The following is a 17404-nucleotide window of genomic DNA, read 5'->3' as shown; positions in this document are numbered from 1 at the left end:
GCATCAAGGTACAAGGGTTTAATATCAATATTCTGATGGCCACTTTTGCTTTGTGAATTCTCTGTGGTTCTGCAGAATCTTAGTCCTTGCTGATGTAACTGCATTTGAAATTTGGGGCTCTCATAGTCAAATAATCAGTAGTTATTATTTCTAACTTAAAAGCATGACACCCATCCTTTGAGTGATTCAGAATTAAATGACGTTGGTATCTTGTGTCTAATTGATCACTGTTGTACCTAAATAAACATCCCATTGGTGCATTGTTGCTATTTCTTCCTGTGTGAATTAGAGAATGGATGTTTTATTTCAAATAAAATGCTTAAATATTTTAAATGGAAATGGTTAAATGGATGCAACATAGTTCCAAATTATAAGGGTATCCACATCAGTTTATGAAGCGCAGCCAGGATTTTCCAATGCTGTGGTAGCTAGACTCTGCTGGCACTGATGTAATAGTGATTCAAGATGGGATATATTTAACTTAATTTCAGTGTACTATATATCAGTTACATAGTTTCCGTCCAGTGTTATAACATTTGTAATAGGGCATTCTTTCTTACTGGTGATTTATCTATAACTGATTCTATCTAATAAGTTGCATTGTTTAAATTTAACATTAATCAAACTTGGACATTTTATTAAGTTACTGGAATCAAAATAAATGCTTCAGACTTCAAGTAATTTTTTTTCCTTTTTTTAATTTCTAGTATTATGTGCTAAGAATTTGGTGAAGAAAGACTTCTTCCGTAAGTATTCCAGCTGCATGTTACTAGATGAGACTATCTTAGCAATAGTAACGCTAAAAGTAATGCACTTTCAAGATTTTTGCATATCATTCTGTTGGGTGGTTTAAAATAGGCTTGGAAAAAAATACTTGCCTGAAAGATATAATTATGGCATCACATATAACATCAGTCATATTCAAGTTTTTGAAAGTTAAGACATTTTGAGATATGAAGTTCATACATTATAGCTTTACAAGAACTGATCCAAATTAATGTTCAGAGAAATTATTTTCTAATGTGAATTTAGGTACACCTGAACTGTTCAGAATTACTTCACCGGTACTAATGTGGATGTGTAGACTGTATACTGGCACTAGATTTGCTTGGAACTATATTTTTCAATTTCTGTTTATTTCCTTTTCCTGGTCTTTCCTTGTTTACTCCTGCCCTCACCACCACCAGCAGTTCTCTTCTGGAAGCATGTACCATAAGTGACTCCTGCTTGCTCACTGTGATGTGCTTCCAAAGGTACTGGCAGGGCATGGCCTAGTTAACATTCAAGTATGAACTTTGATAATGAGTATTGGTGGACTATTGATATGTGGTGGGGCGGGGTGGGGGCAGCACATCCCAGTTCGCTGCTACATTCATCCAATGTTCATACATGCACTTCATAGCAGGGGTCATTGGATAACAACCAGCTGCTTTCTGTATATCCATTCCACCTCATAGACTGTAGTGCCTATTTTAGCAATATGTTGCCAGTTAATGTCTGCTAATGCAGCACAAACCAGAGTTGAATCTGAGACCTACCTAGTCTATATAACTCAGTTGCATACCAAGTAAAGCAATTAGTGGAACCCCAGTCTATTTCTATAGAGGACAAAATCGGAGAGCCAAGTGGCATATTTTGGAATGAAGTATTAGTACAAGCTTCTCATTTCTCAAACCAACATAACCTACTTCTTATACCATCCTCTCTAACGTCTAAGGATTTATCATTTATCATTTGAGATGCAATAGGAAAATTTCACCTGATTATTCAGATGATCAGGAATTTAGCAATGAGTACCCTATCCCATCTGCCTTACTTCATGGTGTGAAGACTATCAGTTACAATTACTGGAAGTTGTTAGGTTAATTGACCATCATTCAATGAATAAACATCAGGCTGTATAGTATTTAAGTTAAAGCCAATGCTACCTAGTTAGGACTTTTTACATTTGAATATTTAAAGGGAAAGAACAATGCAGTTTAAAAAATAATTAATATTCAATCTAGTGTGCTATTGGAGAAAAAAAAATCTAAAGGATTTCCGTTGTTGGTTGTATAAATGATCCTCTATGACCAATAAAATCCTCTTCTAGTTTATTTGGTTGTTTGTACTGCTCATGCATGACAACAAACAATATGGCTAGGAATGAGAAGCCCTTAATTCCCGTAATCATTATTGGTAGGAATAAATGGCACAGGGATCCAAGAGGAATATCTTTGAGTTCAATGGTGGAATTGCTTTGATGCGTTGTTTAGTTAGAATACAGCAACCTTTATGTACTACCTATATTGTAGTAAAAGCTCCAAGGTGCTTCACAAGAGCGTATTCGGACAAAATTAACACCCAAAGAGGAAATGTTAGATGCAGAGGTTTAGGGAGGGAATTTTGGAGCTTAGGGCCGAGGCAGATGAAGGCGTGGCTGCCAGTGATCGAGCGAAGAAACTGAGGATGTACAAGAGCTCAGTTGGAGGAACCCAGAGTTCTTGGAAGGTTGTGAGGCTAGATGAAGCTACAGAGATGGGGGAGAAGTGAAGCCATGGAGGGATTTGAACATAAGTATGAGAATTGTTAAATTGAAGTATGACTGGCCTGGGAGCTAATTTGCTTTTGGAGAAAAAAATGTAAGAATAAATGCCATTGTTTGATGTATAAATGATTCTTTATGATCAATAAAATCATCTCATTTGGTTGTTTGCACTGCTCATGCATGACAATAAACAACATGGCTAGCATGATGAAAGCAGTGAGCATAGGGTGATGGTGAATGGGATGGTGTAAGTTAGGATATGGGTGGTAGAATTTTAGAGGAACTTAAATTAATGGAGGGTGGAAGATGGGACAACATTGAAATAGTCAAACCTGGAGGGGACAAAGGCATGGATTATGTTTGCAACAGCAAATGGACTGAGGCAGGGATAGATATGTGCAATACCATAGAAGTGGGAGCAGCTGGTCTTATTGATAGAGAAGATACCGTTGATGTCGGCATATAAGTTGACCATTGAAGCCCCAAAAAATCGCTCCAAGAACAGGGGGTCAACTTATACGCTGAGTATAAAAGTGAACAGCCGGTGTGCATGTGGGTGGTCATCATTTTGAAATGTCATCAGCAACGATGCAAAGAGTTGGCGTATCTTAAACTGTTGCATATCTTCACTGCATGCTCAGTGTCGCCTGCTTGATCCCTTGTGTCCAGTTATAAGGTAACAGTAAGAAAAACATGTACCTGTGATGTGAAAAATCGAGGTTTACTCCTAATGTCAGTATTGCATGTCGTGGCTGAAAAGGAATGGTGGGGGGGGGGGGGGGGGGGGGGGGGGGGGCAGGGTGTGGAGTGTCAACCTGTACACCGAATATAGGCAAAAACATATTTTTGGGGCCTGAAGAGTGGTGCCGCCTTATACAGCAGTTTGACATATATGCCGCAATTTACAGTTTGTGGCCTGAAGCTTAGCTTGGCATCCAACATATGCGGAGATAGTGAAAGGAATTAACGAAATTGGCTCAATAGATAAGGTTTTGCTAATGGTTATTGTTGAAAACAAACTCCCAAACGAGAACTTTTTATTCACTTTATCATCTTCCCCTGCCCCTCCACCTGCTCAAACTTTAGGTATCCTAGCAAGGATACACCATTCCTCAGCCGAGGGTGACATACAGATGATCTTATCCCAGACATCTCTGTGTCTGCTTAGAGGTATGCAAGAGAAGCCTGACAGGACAAGTCTATTGACTCTTTTGTCTCGAGCTCTGCTGTCTATCTGCTGAACCCGCATCTGACTGTGACATATGAGCAAACTCAATATTTAAAACTGTTTTTAACGAGTGGGACGGTGGGAAAGTGATGAACCACATTGGAGACCAATTGAGTTGACCTTTTAAATTGGAGAGAGGAATGTTCGTTGCATCAGCTTGGGATCAGCAAGATGTTCTCAGTTGAATAACCTGCTGATGCTCACTGTCAGTGTCACTATTAAGAATGGTTACCTGGGCCTCAGCAAGCATCGAGAAACCAGTGCCCATGGAACCTACACCACCAAGAGAGTCCATGCCATCAGGAGAGGAGATGAAGGTGAGGAATCATGATATTTATGAGAATCAGGTGGGTGACTTTAGCTCCTACCTATAAAGTGGAAAAGCGTAGTTCAGATGTTTGGCACTTCAATTTGTTCTTATAAAATTCCAGAACTCCAAAGCATTTCCTATTTTTATATTTCAGCTTATTTATATCCTAAAATAGCCTGGTTTGTAAGCTATTAAGTCCTTGTACAGGAAGAGAAATGTTCCCTATCTGCACAGTTAAATAAAATGGAATAATCTCCTGACTATTGGTAATTCTCTGTCCTTTCAAACACTTACCTGTTACACAGATGTTCTTCCTCCCCAAAAGCAGCAGCCACCCCCCCCCCCCCACACCACCTCTTAACAAGACACAACCCTATTACTGGATAAAATTAGCTCAATCCCACCATCAAACACAACATACATGAAAAATCATGCCTCACTATATAAACTGAGGCAGACTGTCATGCAGTATATCTTTGATCACTGCATGAAAATATCTTAACCGGAACTTGCCAGGTTTTTCACAGTCAGTATATGCCATAGTCACCTCTCTGAATCTGACCGCAGCTTCAAGATTTAGTACAAGCACAGATTAACAAGCAGTTGCAGCCTGCAGTTGCTGAGCTGTGAACGCCTATGCCCTCAGAGCCAGCAATCAGCAAAATCTTCCCCTCCCCTCTCATCACTGTCAGTAACCTCATAAAAAGTTAAGCATTGCTCACTGAAGCGTGGTAGATTTTTATTGACAATCTGAATAATAACTACTGCTGAATAACTAGACTGGCCCTGAAAAAAATAGAATGTTGTTAAATGTCCCCATTATAATTAATTAATGGATTTCTGTAAACTAGATTTTTTTTCTAATCTGTTTCATATTTTAGCCTCTACTTTTATTGCAGGGCTCAAGCTTTATTTGCTCTGTGTACAAAAAAAATCAATAGTTTGATTATTAGTGCTTTTAATTTCCTGTTGGCTGTCTCTTTATAATATGATTGGCTGTTTGACAACTTGTTGACATCACTAACTCGTGCTGGGAATCCCCATGGAGTTATGCCACAATCAGTTGTATGTCAGGAGTGTTCAAGTTCTCGCAACAAAGATTGCGAGAACTCTGAGGCCTTCTTTAAAATCAGCAGCAAGTACTCTTGTTTGCCACTGACTGTAAAATTTGGGCCATTATAAAGTGGATAGGGAAGGGAAAGATGTGTTATGTGTTGGCATAGGAGACTTGGAAAAATAGAATGAGTTAAGAGTGCTGTATAAATTAGATTGAATCTATGAAAATTTCGGCAGAATGACACATAATTAAATGTGCGTGCTTTAACCCAATGGAGTTGTGTATGGCACAGTTAAGTTCATGCTAATAATTGTACATCAGGCCCATTGGGTGTCTTTAAGTCTTATTTATTGCTTTTATAATGAAGTCCTACAGGAGCCATACAACTTGCTATTGACTTAGAATACTCAACATTTTGTATATTAAGGCAAATCCTGAGATGATAAACAAATCCTACACAAATAGGAAAACAGATGAGAAGGTACAGAGAAAAGGGCACTCTGCTATATTTTTGTGAGTTGGAGGGGGGGATATTGAGTTATACCTCATTTGTTTCATAACAGTAAGCTTCAGAGAGCAGAGGATAAATGTGGGCCACTGCTCTGGTCATTGAACAGCATCATTCCCTTAATTCACAATTTGTGATATTCACAAAAGCTGTTCCTGTATGTAAAAACATGGAGTTATAAAGATGACCATAATGTCATGTCATATATAATGTTGCAATTTAGATTTTAAAGGACAGGTAGACACATTTTTCATTTTTGTTTTGTTAAAGGAGATCTTAAGATTTCAAATTTAAGAAATATATAGCAACTGAGATGAAAAGCACATGTGATTCGGTCCAAGATGCAGCAGTCTCCTTTGGTTGAAACTCCATAGGAATGGAAAAGCATGACATTTTCTTGCTGCGAAAGTAGCACTGGGTGGGAAGAGGGCCCAGAGAAAACAGAGGCCAGAGAATTGTGCGCCTTCTCAACCCACTGTCTTCCTCTGTAGCAAATAGGGCACAGACTGCCATGCCAGAGTGGTGCTCCTGAACCATGCCAGGTGACGTTTAACATAGTTCATCATCACGATGCAAACCACCATCTGATGAGAAGGAATGCTGCCAGCACAGCATACAAAATAGCAACTTTGTGGAGATTTGAGTTGGAGGAAACTTTTTCTGATAGGATTAGTAATGCAGGGCTGGGTGTGACTTTGACTTCCTATGTTAGTGATGTGAGTTACCATAAAATACCCTGGCCAGTGCATTCCTAAATATCCCCGATAACATATTTTTCTAACAGTGTTGAATTATTTGAATTACTATGACATTTTCCCTGTAGCCCATTTTTACTATTGGAGATATTTTATTACTTTATTTTTACAATTAAAAAGACCCGGAGTGTTCTGAGAAATACATGCCTATTTGTTATTGGAGAAAATAAGTTGTACGGTATACCTCTTGGGGCAATGTGCTGTTAAAAGTACGGCAAAAATGTGGCCCAAATTCTGTGACCAAAGTACAGTAATACACATGGCAGAAAAAGGCACTTGTTATATATGTTTAAAAATTGTCTTTTTCAGTTGGGTTCTTAATGTCTCTTTTATTTTTCCTTTGGTTCTGCAAGTTGCACATTTATTTTGTAACCTAGTTGTCCTGACACATCTCCGGTTCTTCCGATTGGTTTTCATGAAAGAATAAAGCCCACTAATTTGGAACAGTAACAACATTAAGTTACATATTATCTCTTACGATGCATTGATTTAAAAGCACTGCCTAATGGTACAAAATAGGGCCCTTTCACTGTTTCTGAGAAAAATGATTGAATCCTAATTTAGCTGTAAAATAACTGACCTAACAATACTAACTCTTGGAAGTGGAAATTTCAAGGATGAAGGTACAGGGTGAGGGAAGGTCAAGGCAGGGCAGGGTAATAAAACTTTTCAGTGCAATGCAGTAGAACATAATGAATCTAATAATACATAGATATTCGTTCTTGTTTGTCCGAGGAGAGAACAATTAGATGATGAAATTCTCCAAAAGATGGTATCACTTTTTTCCTCAGTAGGGATGTGATTTATTCTGGAATGTATTTCATACTTGTACTTTATAGAATGATTGGTACATCATATATCAATCAGTTTATTGATTTCATATAGCTGGTACTGTTGTGGGGAAATTCAATGGCTAACATGCTAGCGATGACTGAAGTACAAAATACTTGATGGTAGTGTTCTGAAATGAGAGTGCGTGTGTGTCACGGGCAAAATGACTATTATCAAGGTAGATCATTATTTCTTTATCTGGTTTATACAGATTTAAAAGCCAAAATCTTTTCCTTGGGGTCTTCAGGAGTGCACTATGAGGGCATCTTGGAGTAGAATTGCTTTTAAAACAGCAATATCACTGTTTTCCCTACCTGATTGCAGACGATTGTATTTGTTCAGCCCTTGGACTTGCTCATTATCCCATCACCAGCATCGCCCCCTTTGTCCTGGACTGACTGCAGTTTCCTTGTGCGTTTTGTTAGGCAATGGACTGTGGACTGTAAGAGTCTCATGTTTTATTGAGATTTCTATTTAGTGGACTTTCCTTGCTGCCCAACTGAAGTAGCTTCCAGACTTTTGCCAATGGTGCTGTACAGTTTGCTGCAGCACTATTAGGTGATGAAAAGCCAAGTAAGTACTGATTGTTGAATTCCAAAATAAAAGCAGAGAATACTGGAGATGAACACAGTTAGTGAGCACCTGTGGGATGAACTAATAAGTTAATCTGTTTTGGGTATAGAATCATCTTTAAAACTGTTTGAAGAAAGTTTTTATCAATAACAACAGTAGTATTCAGAGTTGAATCCATGCCTTGCCTATGGAATCAAATTGCAGCAAGAACCACTGCCTTTTCGAAAGGAAGCTGATTTTTTTTGTGAAAGTTGAGAGGAGAAAGGGGTTTTCTTTGAAAATGTCTTTGTAAAGAATTGTGCGACTTGTATACAGTATTGTTAAAATGTCATTCTAGTGTTAACGTTCTAAGAATAAATGCAAGTGTATCTTTTCTAGTAATCCTTTTCAGCCAGAAAACGAAGATAGTGTAATAACTGAACAAAATATCATAATGTTTTTTGTTTCCCTTTAGGACTCCCTGATCCCTTTGCAAAGGTGGTAGTAGATGGGTCAGGGCAGTGCCATTCTACAGACACAGTAAAGAACACCCTAGACCCAAAGTGGAATCAGCATTATGATCTGTGAGTACTTGATTAAATTCCAAGAATTATGATACAATGAAAAGTACACCATCGATAATGCAGCCAGGCTAAATGTCTAAAAAAAAATTGTGGAAGATGATTTTTCTCTTTGGAAAGAGAGGTTTGACATACTATTGTAGCCTGAGCAGTTTGATTTTGTCTGTTTTTTTAATTATTTTACGGGATGTGGCCGTCACTGGCTAGGCCTGCATTTATTGCACATCCCTAGTTGCCCTTGAGAAGGTGGTGGTGAGTTGCCTTCTTGAATCACTGCAGTCCATGTGATGTAAGTGCACCCACAGTGCTGTTAGTATGCACCTACTGATAGTTCATGTCCTAGAAGAAGTAAAGCTTTAAAATTAGCCCCAAAGTACCTTGAACAAGTCTGAATACCAGTATGAGCAACATAGGAATTATAATTTACAATTGTCTTCATAATCATGGTAATTTTGTTTGAATAAATGTCACCTTGTTGTAGATTTGTGAATGCTCGGTTCCTTTTTCTTTGGCTTGACCAATGCAACTTTGCATCTGTCTGAAGGCTGTGATATGAGATTGATGGAATTGGGAGTAGGTGAAGCATACTGTAGCACTTTGTGTTGGCATGGATGATGTTTAATCTTAGGCTAGAAATGATGGATTGAAACCCATGTCCTGCCACATATGGCACAAGAGTGTCAAAGCTTCAACATTCAAGGCCACCATGGTGAACTGTAATGTTCTGGAGAATGAAATAAAGAAAATGTTGCAGGTTGCTACACATACTAAGTATAGTAATTGTAAATGAGTTGAAAGGGGGATGTAAAAAAAGAAATATTTCACCCTATTATGTGCCCACCAATTTAGTTAACTTCTATCACAACAGAATAATCTTGATTTGATCAGTTATTTGGTTATGCCAAAGAGACCTTTTGTCATTGTGAACCTGTCAGGATCTAGTTTCATAGTGGTATTAGTGTAGGCCTGGGAGCAAGTAAGCTATCTGCCTAAGGGCTATAAGTGGTTAAGTTACTTGATTTGGTTGTTGAAATATTTGAGACAAATCCCACGAGTTTCTGTACTTGCCATGTATAGTTTGCTGTCTGCAGAAGTTTTGTATTAAACATCCTGGAAGGCAATGACAATGGTAGTTTCTGAGCAAATCTGAGTAACAAATTACTTGCCACAGCAAATCATTTGCCACACCAAATCATTGGTCTAACGAATGGCACAGTGATATCAGAAGTGAAAGAAAACTATCTTTTTTTTAAAAAAAAAAAGTCTTGTCTTGGCACAAAAACCTCACCTGGTATTAGCTGCCAGATGTATTGTGCAATGATCCTGCTGCTGAATCTAAGTGAAGTACATCTAGGTTCCTTCCTTTTAAATGAGGTATTGGGTTTTAAAAATATATATATTTGTTCATGGAACTTGTGTCGCTGGCAAGGCCAGGATTTGTTACCCATCACTAATTCCCCTTGAGAAGGTGGTGATGAGCTGCCGCCTTGAACTCCTACAGTCTGTGTGGTATAAGTACACCCACAGTGCTATTAGGAAGGCTGTTCCAGGTTTTTAACGCAGCAATAGTGAAGGAGGTGTGATATAGTCCCACGTCAGGATGGTGTGGTTTGGAGAGGAACTTGGAGGTGATGGTGTTCTTTGCATCTGCTGCCCTTGCCCTTCGAGGTGGTAGAGGTCATGGGTTTGGAAGGTGCTGTCGAAGGAGATTTGCCGGGTTGTTGCAGTGCATCTTGTAAATCGTACACATTGCCCTACACAGTGCGCCAGTGGTGGAGGGAATGAATGTTTAAGCGGGCTGCTTTGTGCTGGACGGTGCTGAGCTTGAGTGTTGATAGAGCTGTGCTGATCAAGACGTGGAGAGTATTCCATCGCACTCCTGACTTGTGCCTTGCAAATGGTGGACAGGCTTTGGGGGGGAGGCGGGTCAGGTGGTGAGTCACTTACTTCAGAATTCCCAGCGTCTGACCTCTTGTCGCCACAGTATTTATATGGCTGGTCCAGTTAAGTTAATGGCCAATGGTACTCCCTCAAGATGTTGATGGTGGGGGATTCAGTGATGGTAGTTCCATTGAATGTCAAGGGGATATGGTTAGATTCTCCCTTGTTGGAGATGGGTCATTGCCTGGCACTTGTGTGGTGCAAATGTTACTTGCCACCTATCAGCCCAAGCCTGAATGTTGTCCAGGTCTTGCTGCATGAGGCTACAGACTAGTACCTGAGGAGTTGTGAATGGTACTGAACACTGCAATTATTAGCAAACATTTCTATTTCTGACCTCATAATGGAGGAAAGGTTACTGAAGCAGCTAAAGATGGTTGGGCCGAGGATACTACCCTGAGGAACTTCTGTTGTGATGACCTGGGGCTGAGATAATTGACCTCCAGCAACCACAACCAGCTTGGTGCGAGGTACAACTCCAACCAGTGGAGAGTTTTCCCCGCCGATTCCCATTGACTTCAATGTTTGAGAAGGCTCCTTGATGCCACACTCAGTCAAATGCTGCCTTGATGTCAAGGACAATCACTCTAACCTCACATCTGGAATTCAGCTCTTTTGTCCATGTTTGGATCAAGATTGCAATGAGGTCTGTGGTGGAATCCAAATTGAGCGTTGGTCAGCAGATTGTTGCTGAGTAAGTCTGTTTGATAACACTGTTGACAGCAGCTTCCATTACTTTGCTGATGATTGAGAATAAACTGATGGGCTGGTAACTGGCTGGATTGGATTTGTCCTGCTTTTTGTGAGCAGGGAATACCTGGGCAATTTTCGAGATTGTTGGATAGATGCCAGAGTTATAGCTGTATTGCAATAGATTGGCTAGGAGTGTAGCTAGTTCTGGAGCATAAGTCTTCAGTACTACAGCTGGGATGTTGTCAGGGCCCATAATCTTTGCTGTATCCAGTGCCTCCTTTTGTATTACAGGTGGTAGTTCTTCCATTGAGGATTAATCTGTAACATTTACAATTCAGTAAACTCGAAAACAGGGGGATATGTATGAGAATTTGAGTAATTAGTAATGTGACACTATCCCCTTACAAATTATTTTCCTCTATCACTGAAAAATTTATCCTTGACACATGCTGAAATTATTGAATCACCAATGATGAAATATAGCCTTAATGTATTTTGATATACTGCAGTAGTCAAGAAGATTTGAGATCTGGTGGCTTAGAGCATCTTTGTTTTTAATATGTAATGTGAAGTTGTTAGACTATCATTTTGAAAAACAAAAAACTCAGACCTTAAATTAGAAATGATAGTGTGGACTTGTGAACACATGCACAGTATTGTATGTGTGTCTCAAAATCCCTGGAAAACTCTATATTAGCAGTCAGCCACACTAAAAATTTTTGAGCTAAAAGCAGACTGTGACTAACCTATGATATATGTAGTGTAACAGGAAATAGCTTACATGCCATGGATGACAGATGGTGTCTCACTGGCAAAGTGCCAACTTGCTCATTTGATTGCTGTTTCAAGTTTAAAACAGATTATGGCCAACATCCCTGCAGACTGCTCCTAGCTGATCAATGTAGATAGTTTGTACATATTGTGCTGTAGGGGGCTTCTTTAAAGGTAATTGCAGAAATTTATGCATAACTGTGCATGGCTATAGCTACATTGAATAAGAATAAAGTATACGGTGAAACCAGTTATATTTGGAAAGGTCAATGTGTTGTATAGTAATTCAGTTTGTCTTTGCGTTTGTATTAATCCACAGAGTGGGGTGGGTTTAAGAAATAAATTAATGTAATATATGTTCTGTTTCTACAAGCAAGATGTACAGTCTTAAAGTTTCCTGTGTGTAGTGGCTCAAGCAGTCCATGTTGTTGGTTACCATGCTTGCAAGTAATTAATATCTATTTTTCGTTTGCAGCTAAGCAATACTTAATTGATTGTAATTAGATTGCTGGCCACATGGTTGCCTATGAAATCAAAAATGACAGACATTTTGTACATACAAAATAACAATTTACTATGTTCTGGAATTCATTGTACAATATATTTCAGATATAACTAGAAGATGTGAACCCCTAGAACAATATAGAATAACTTCTGGAAACATTGTGAATGGTGAGGGTGATATGGAGTTTGACTGTTGCAGGCTCTTGAGAGTGAATTGCTGGGTCTGCACGTTGACTGCTATTTTATTCTTAATAATTTAAATGTTTTAATATTTTACCAAAATGTGGCACATGGAAGATCTTAAAGGCAGAATTATCGAGAATCATAGTTGATATGGCATCACCTAAATGAAAGGATTATGGAGTTTGGTAGTACAGAACTTGATTATTGGTGAAAAAAAGAGACATTTATTGCCGAAACTTGTTCTGCTCTTTGCGCATCGCCCTGCAGATTATTTCCCCCAAGTGCCCATCCAAGTTCCTTTTGAAATCATTGACTGTTTCTGCTTCTACCACTCTTGTGGGCAACAAATTCCAGGTCATTACCGCTTGCTGCGTAAAAAAAGTTCTTCCTCACATTCCCCCTGCACCGTTTATTCATTTATTTATTTGTAGTAATGGAACATGGAACAGGTCCCAACCAAAAGCGTCGATGCTTCGTTAATGAACTCCTGCAAAAATATTTGATTGGGAAATGGAATCCCAAGTAGAAAATGAGATTGAATGAAAGTGATGTTAATTCTAGAGTTTTAAATAGATGAGGTGGACCACATGGTAGAAATATAAAGCTGCACGTATGTTATATTGCTTAGGGACCTCGCACACAGTGAATTTCTTTGAAACACAGCAACTTTATTGTCAATAAAACGTACCAGCACTTTGTGTACAGTAAGATCCAACAAATAACTGAGGTGAGCAACAATCTTCAATGTACTAAAGCTGGGATGTCTGTTTTTGGTGATACTGCATTAAGGAAGATGTTTGGCTGGGACAGTGAAAACTTTCTTCAAATAATGCCATAGAATTTTTAATGTCCTTTTTCAACCATCAGGATAGACATATATTGGGACATTGGCTAAACACCACACAAGAAGGATGACCACTCCAACAGTGCAGCCTTCGCAATCCTGCTACTCTGTTTCTGAGTCATGGGATATGGAAAAGATAATGAAGATAAGACTCTGTGCCAAACAAAGAGCATTCACATTTTTACAAAGAGTGCAGGAAAATACCTGCAGTATGGAATAAAAGCAGCAGCCAGGGATTTGATATCTATCCGCCCAAACAGAATAAAAGTGGAAAGTTAATTGTCTCAGTTAGAATTGCACTAGAGTGGCAACCAAGGAAAGATAAATTGTACATGCTATGTGAAAGGAATAACTTAACGTGCTTTGCATTCTGTACTTGGTTTAGCTGAGATTTAAACCAAAGACTAATATCTTTCAGCATGTGCCAAACTCTCTGCCAGCTGCAATTGTGAAGAAAATATTGCCCTTGCCGTTTCAGCACTGTTTTGCCAGGTATCACCATGAAACTGCTGTGTTAAAGTGAATAGAAAGAAATGTTAAAAGGATTGGAAGAAAATAGTTCAGTTTTACAGCGACATAAATTTTTGTATTGCACTGGAATGTGCTAACTTTAAAAGTTCAAGCAAATTCTTCAAATGACATATAGGAATTGAATCAGTCTCAAATGCTGGGGGTGAATTCTATGTGTCAGCTCACTCTGACCTGAGTTTGTCAGCGCTAGTCCAAGACTCTGTCAACAGGCTATTCTATTGTGATGTGCATCGAAACCAAGGCTGATCTTGTCCTTGTGCATTTTCCACACATCCACTTACAACTCAATTGGAAGATTGTGATCAAAAGCATGAATTTCCTCTCCCTAATCCAAGGGATACTGAATGCATTTGTAGCACTCATGTCATGTGGTGTTTCAGATCAATTAACTTGGTGTAAAACGTGGGCCCAGATCATCCGTTAGTTGGAGACCGGAGGTACCCCGAAAGGAATGGGGGGACTCTTCAGAAGTCCAGAGGTAAGCATATCCCGAGTATTTAGGCAGGAGGTTTAAACTTCTGATTGCTGGTTTTACCCTGCGCAATTGCTCCATGATTGGCTGGAACCACACACACTTGGGCTGTTGGCCCTAAACTTACCCTGGTTTTTAACATGGATTTACTTACAATTTTTCATAAGTATAAAACCAGACAATCTCGTAAGTAAATCAGCAGAAGTGTCAAAGCACAGCAATGTTCACAGCCTCCACTTCCCAACAAGCACTGTCAGGCAAAAAGGTGTGGGAGGGCGTAAGGGTGCTGGAGGGTGCTGTCGGACGGAGGGGTGCAGGAGGGTGCCCATTTGCCTGACGGCGCTCATGTTTTCACCCTCCCGCACCCCTCCGCCTGATAGCGTTCGCGCCCTTGCCCTCCCGCACCACTCTGCCTGATGGCCCTTGCACTCTCCCGCACCCCTCTGCCTGACGCGCCCGTGCTCTCGCGCATGCCTCTTGCTCACCTTCTGGAATCCCTGGATTCTGCCTGGCATATGTCGGAAGAGTCAGGGGAGTGGTTGAGTTTTTTTGTGAGGCGAGGGGCTGAACATTATCGGTGGTGCGGGAAGTAGGAGTCTACTGTCGGGTGGGGTGTTGTGAACATTGTCAGGGTGGTTTCGGTGGGCTGAGGTCATGGAGCTGAATGGTTCAGAGCTTGACGGCTCCAGGCAATCTTAAACCCGCAAATTTTTCCCTGCATCTTGGACGTTCATTCAAAGAATTTCAAGCAAGTTGGTAGAATTGCCGATCACTGGGTATTTAATAATTCTAGATACTGAAATCACATTTTCTACTGTTAAACCTAGCTGGAAATAGCATAATTAATGCAGGCTTTGAGACATGTAAACTTTTACTTACCAGAATATGGCAGCTAGTGCTGTAAAAAGGGAGTGTGGCTTGGTGTCTCCTAAGCTGTTCTGAGGCTTGCCTGGTTTTCTATGATGGAGAGTGCAGGAGGGCATGCCAGGAGCAGAACCAGACATGCCTAAAAACGAGGGGTCAACCTGGTGAAGCTACAACACAGGACTACTTGCATGTCAACAGCATAGGCAGCAAGTGATAGATGGAGTTAAGTGATTCCACAACCAATGGATCAGAACTAAGCACTACAGTCCTGCCGTATCCAGTCGTGAGTGGTGGTGGACAGTTGAACAGCTCACTGGAGGAGGAGGCTCCACAAATATCCCCATCCTCAATGATGGAGCCCAGCACATCAGTGCAAAAGATAAGGCTGAAGCATTCGCAAACATCTTCTGCCAGAAGTGCCCAGTGGATGATCTATCTTGGCCTCCACCTGAGCTCCTCAACATCACAGATGCCTGTCTTCAGCCAATTCAATTCACTCCACGTGATGTCAAGAAATGGCTGAAGGCATTGGATACTGCAAAGCCTATGGGCCCTGACAATATTCCAGCAGTAGTACTGAAGACTTGTGCTCCAGAACTTGCCACAGCCCTAGCCAAGTTGTTCCAGTACAGCTACAACACTGGCATCTACCTTGCAATGTGGAAAATTGCCCAGGCATGTCCTGTGCCAATTACTACCCCATTAGTTTACTCTCCATCATCAGTAAAGTGACAGAAAGGCTCATCGACAGTGCTTCAAGCTGCACTGCTCACTGACGCTCAGTTTGGGTTCTGCCGGGGCACTCAGCTCCTGACCTTGGCTCATAGATGGACAAAAGAGCTGAGCTTGAGAGGTGAGGTGAGAGTGATTGCCCTTGACATCAAGGATGCATTTAACCAAGTTGATATCAAGGCACCCTAGCAAAACTGGAGTCGGGGGCGAAGTCTCAGCTGGTTGGAGTCATACTCAGCACAAAGGAAGATGGCAGTGTTTGTTGGAGGTCAGTCATCTCAGTTCCAGGACATCACTGCAGGAGTTCCTCAGGATGGTGTCTTAGGCCCAGCCATCTTCAGCTGCTTCCTCAATGACCTTCCTTCCATCATAAGGTCAGAAGTGAGGATGTTCACTGATGATTGTACAATGTTCAACACCATTTGTGACTCCTCAGACATTGAAGCAGTCCATGTCCAAATGCAGCATGACCTGGACAATATCCAGGCTTGATCTAACAAGTTGTAAGTGATATTCGTGCCACACAAGAGCCAGGCAATGACCATCTCCAAGAAGAGAGAGTCTAACCCTCGTCCTTGATATTCAGTGGCATTACCATCACTGAATCCCCCACTATCAACATCCTGGGGTTACCATTGACCAAAAGCTGAACTGGACTAGCCGTATAAATACTGTGGCTACAAGAGCAGGTCAGATGCTAGGAATCCTGTGGCGAGTAACTCACCACCTGACTCCCTAAAACCTGTTCACCATCTGCAGGGCACAAGTCAAGAGTGTAATGAAATACTCCCCACTTGCCTGGATGAGTGCAGCTCCAACAGCACTCAAGAAGCTTCACACCATCCACGACATTGCAGTCTGCTTGACTGGCACCGCTTCCGCAAACATTCACCCCCTCCATCACTGACTAACAGCGGCAGCAGTGTATACCATCCACAAGATGCACTGCACAAACTCACCAAGGCTCCTTAGGCAGCACATTCCAAGCTCACAGTTGCTACCATCTAAAAGGACAAGGGCAGCAGATACGTGGGAACACCACCACCAGGAAGCACCCCTCCAATCATTCACCGTCCTGACTTGGAAATATATAGCCCTTCCTTCACTGTCGCTGAGTCAAAATCCTGGAATTCCCCCTCCCTAACAGCACCTACACCACAGGGACTGCAACGGTTCAAGATGCCAACTCCACACCACCTTCTCAAAGGCAATTAGGAATAAGCAATAAATGCTGGCCTAGCCAGCGAAGCCCACCTCCCATAAGTGAAATTTAAAAAAAGCCTTCAGGAAGTGGCCAGCATCGGAAGCCTGACCTTTTTAAAATAACTCTGGCAGGTAAGTGTGTATTTTTTTTCCTGTGATTAGTGTTGGTCAGAACTGTTTTGACGCTAATCGAAAGATTTGGGTCCTGGATTGAACTTTGGTCCTTCCTCATGAATTCTGCAACTGCTTAGTGGATAAACTAACTGAGCCAACAGGACATCAAGCACAATGCAAATTAACTGCACAACTTGCTA

General features: G+C 40.7%; 1 protein-coding gene across 4 annotated transcripts in view; it reads left to right on the top strand.

The window, feature by feature from the left end:
• smurf2 (SMAD specific E3 ubiquitin protein ligase 2) overlaps positions 1–17404 on the top strand; it is a 218273-nt gene that overhangs the window by 106646 nt on the left and 94223 nt on the right. For all 4 annotated transcript variants that reach the window (XM_078571231.1, XM_078571230.1, XM_078571229.1 and 1 more), the window contains 2 exons: positions 708–746; positions 8244–8352. In XM_078571231.1, coding sequence (XP_078427357.1) covers positions 708–746; positions 8244–8352 — 148 coding nt within the window. The remainder of the gene's footprint in view (positions 1–707; positions 747–8243; positions 8353–17404) is intronic.

This window comes from Cetorhinus maximus, chromosome 24 (genome assembly GCF_964194155.1).
Source record: "Cetorhinus maximus chromosome 24, sCetMax3.hap1.1, whole genome shotgun sequence".
Classification (NCBI taxonomy): domain Eukaryota; kingdom Metazoa; phylum Chordata; class Chondrichthyes; order Lamniformes; family Cetorhinidae; genus Cetorhinus; species Cetorhinus maximus.
This window is presented reverse-complemented; position numbering and strand designations above follow the sequence as displayed.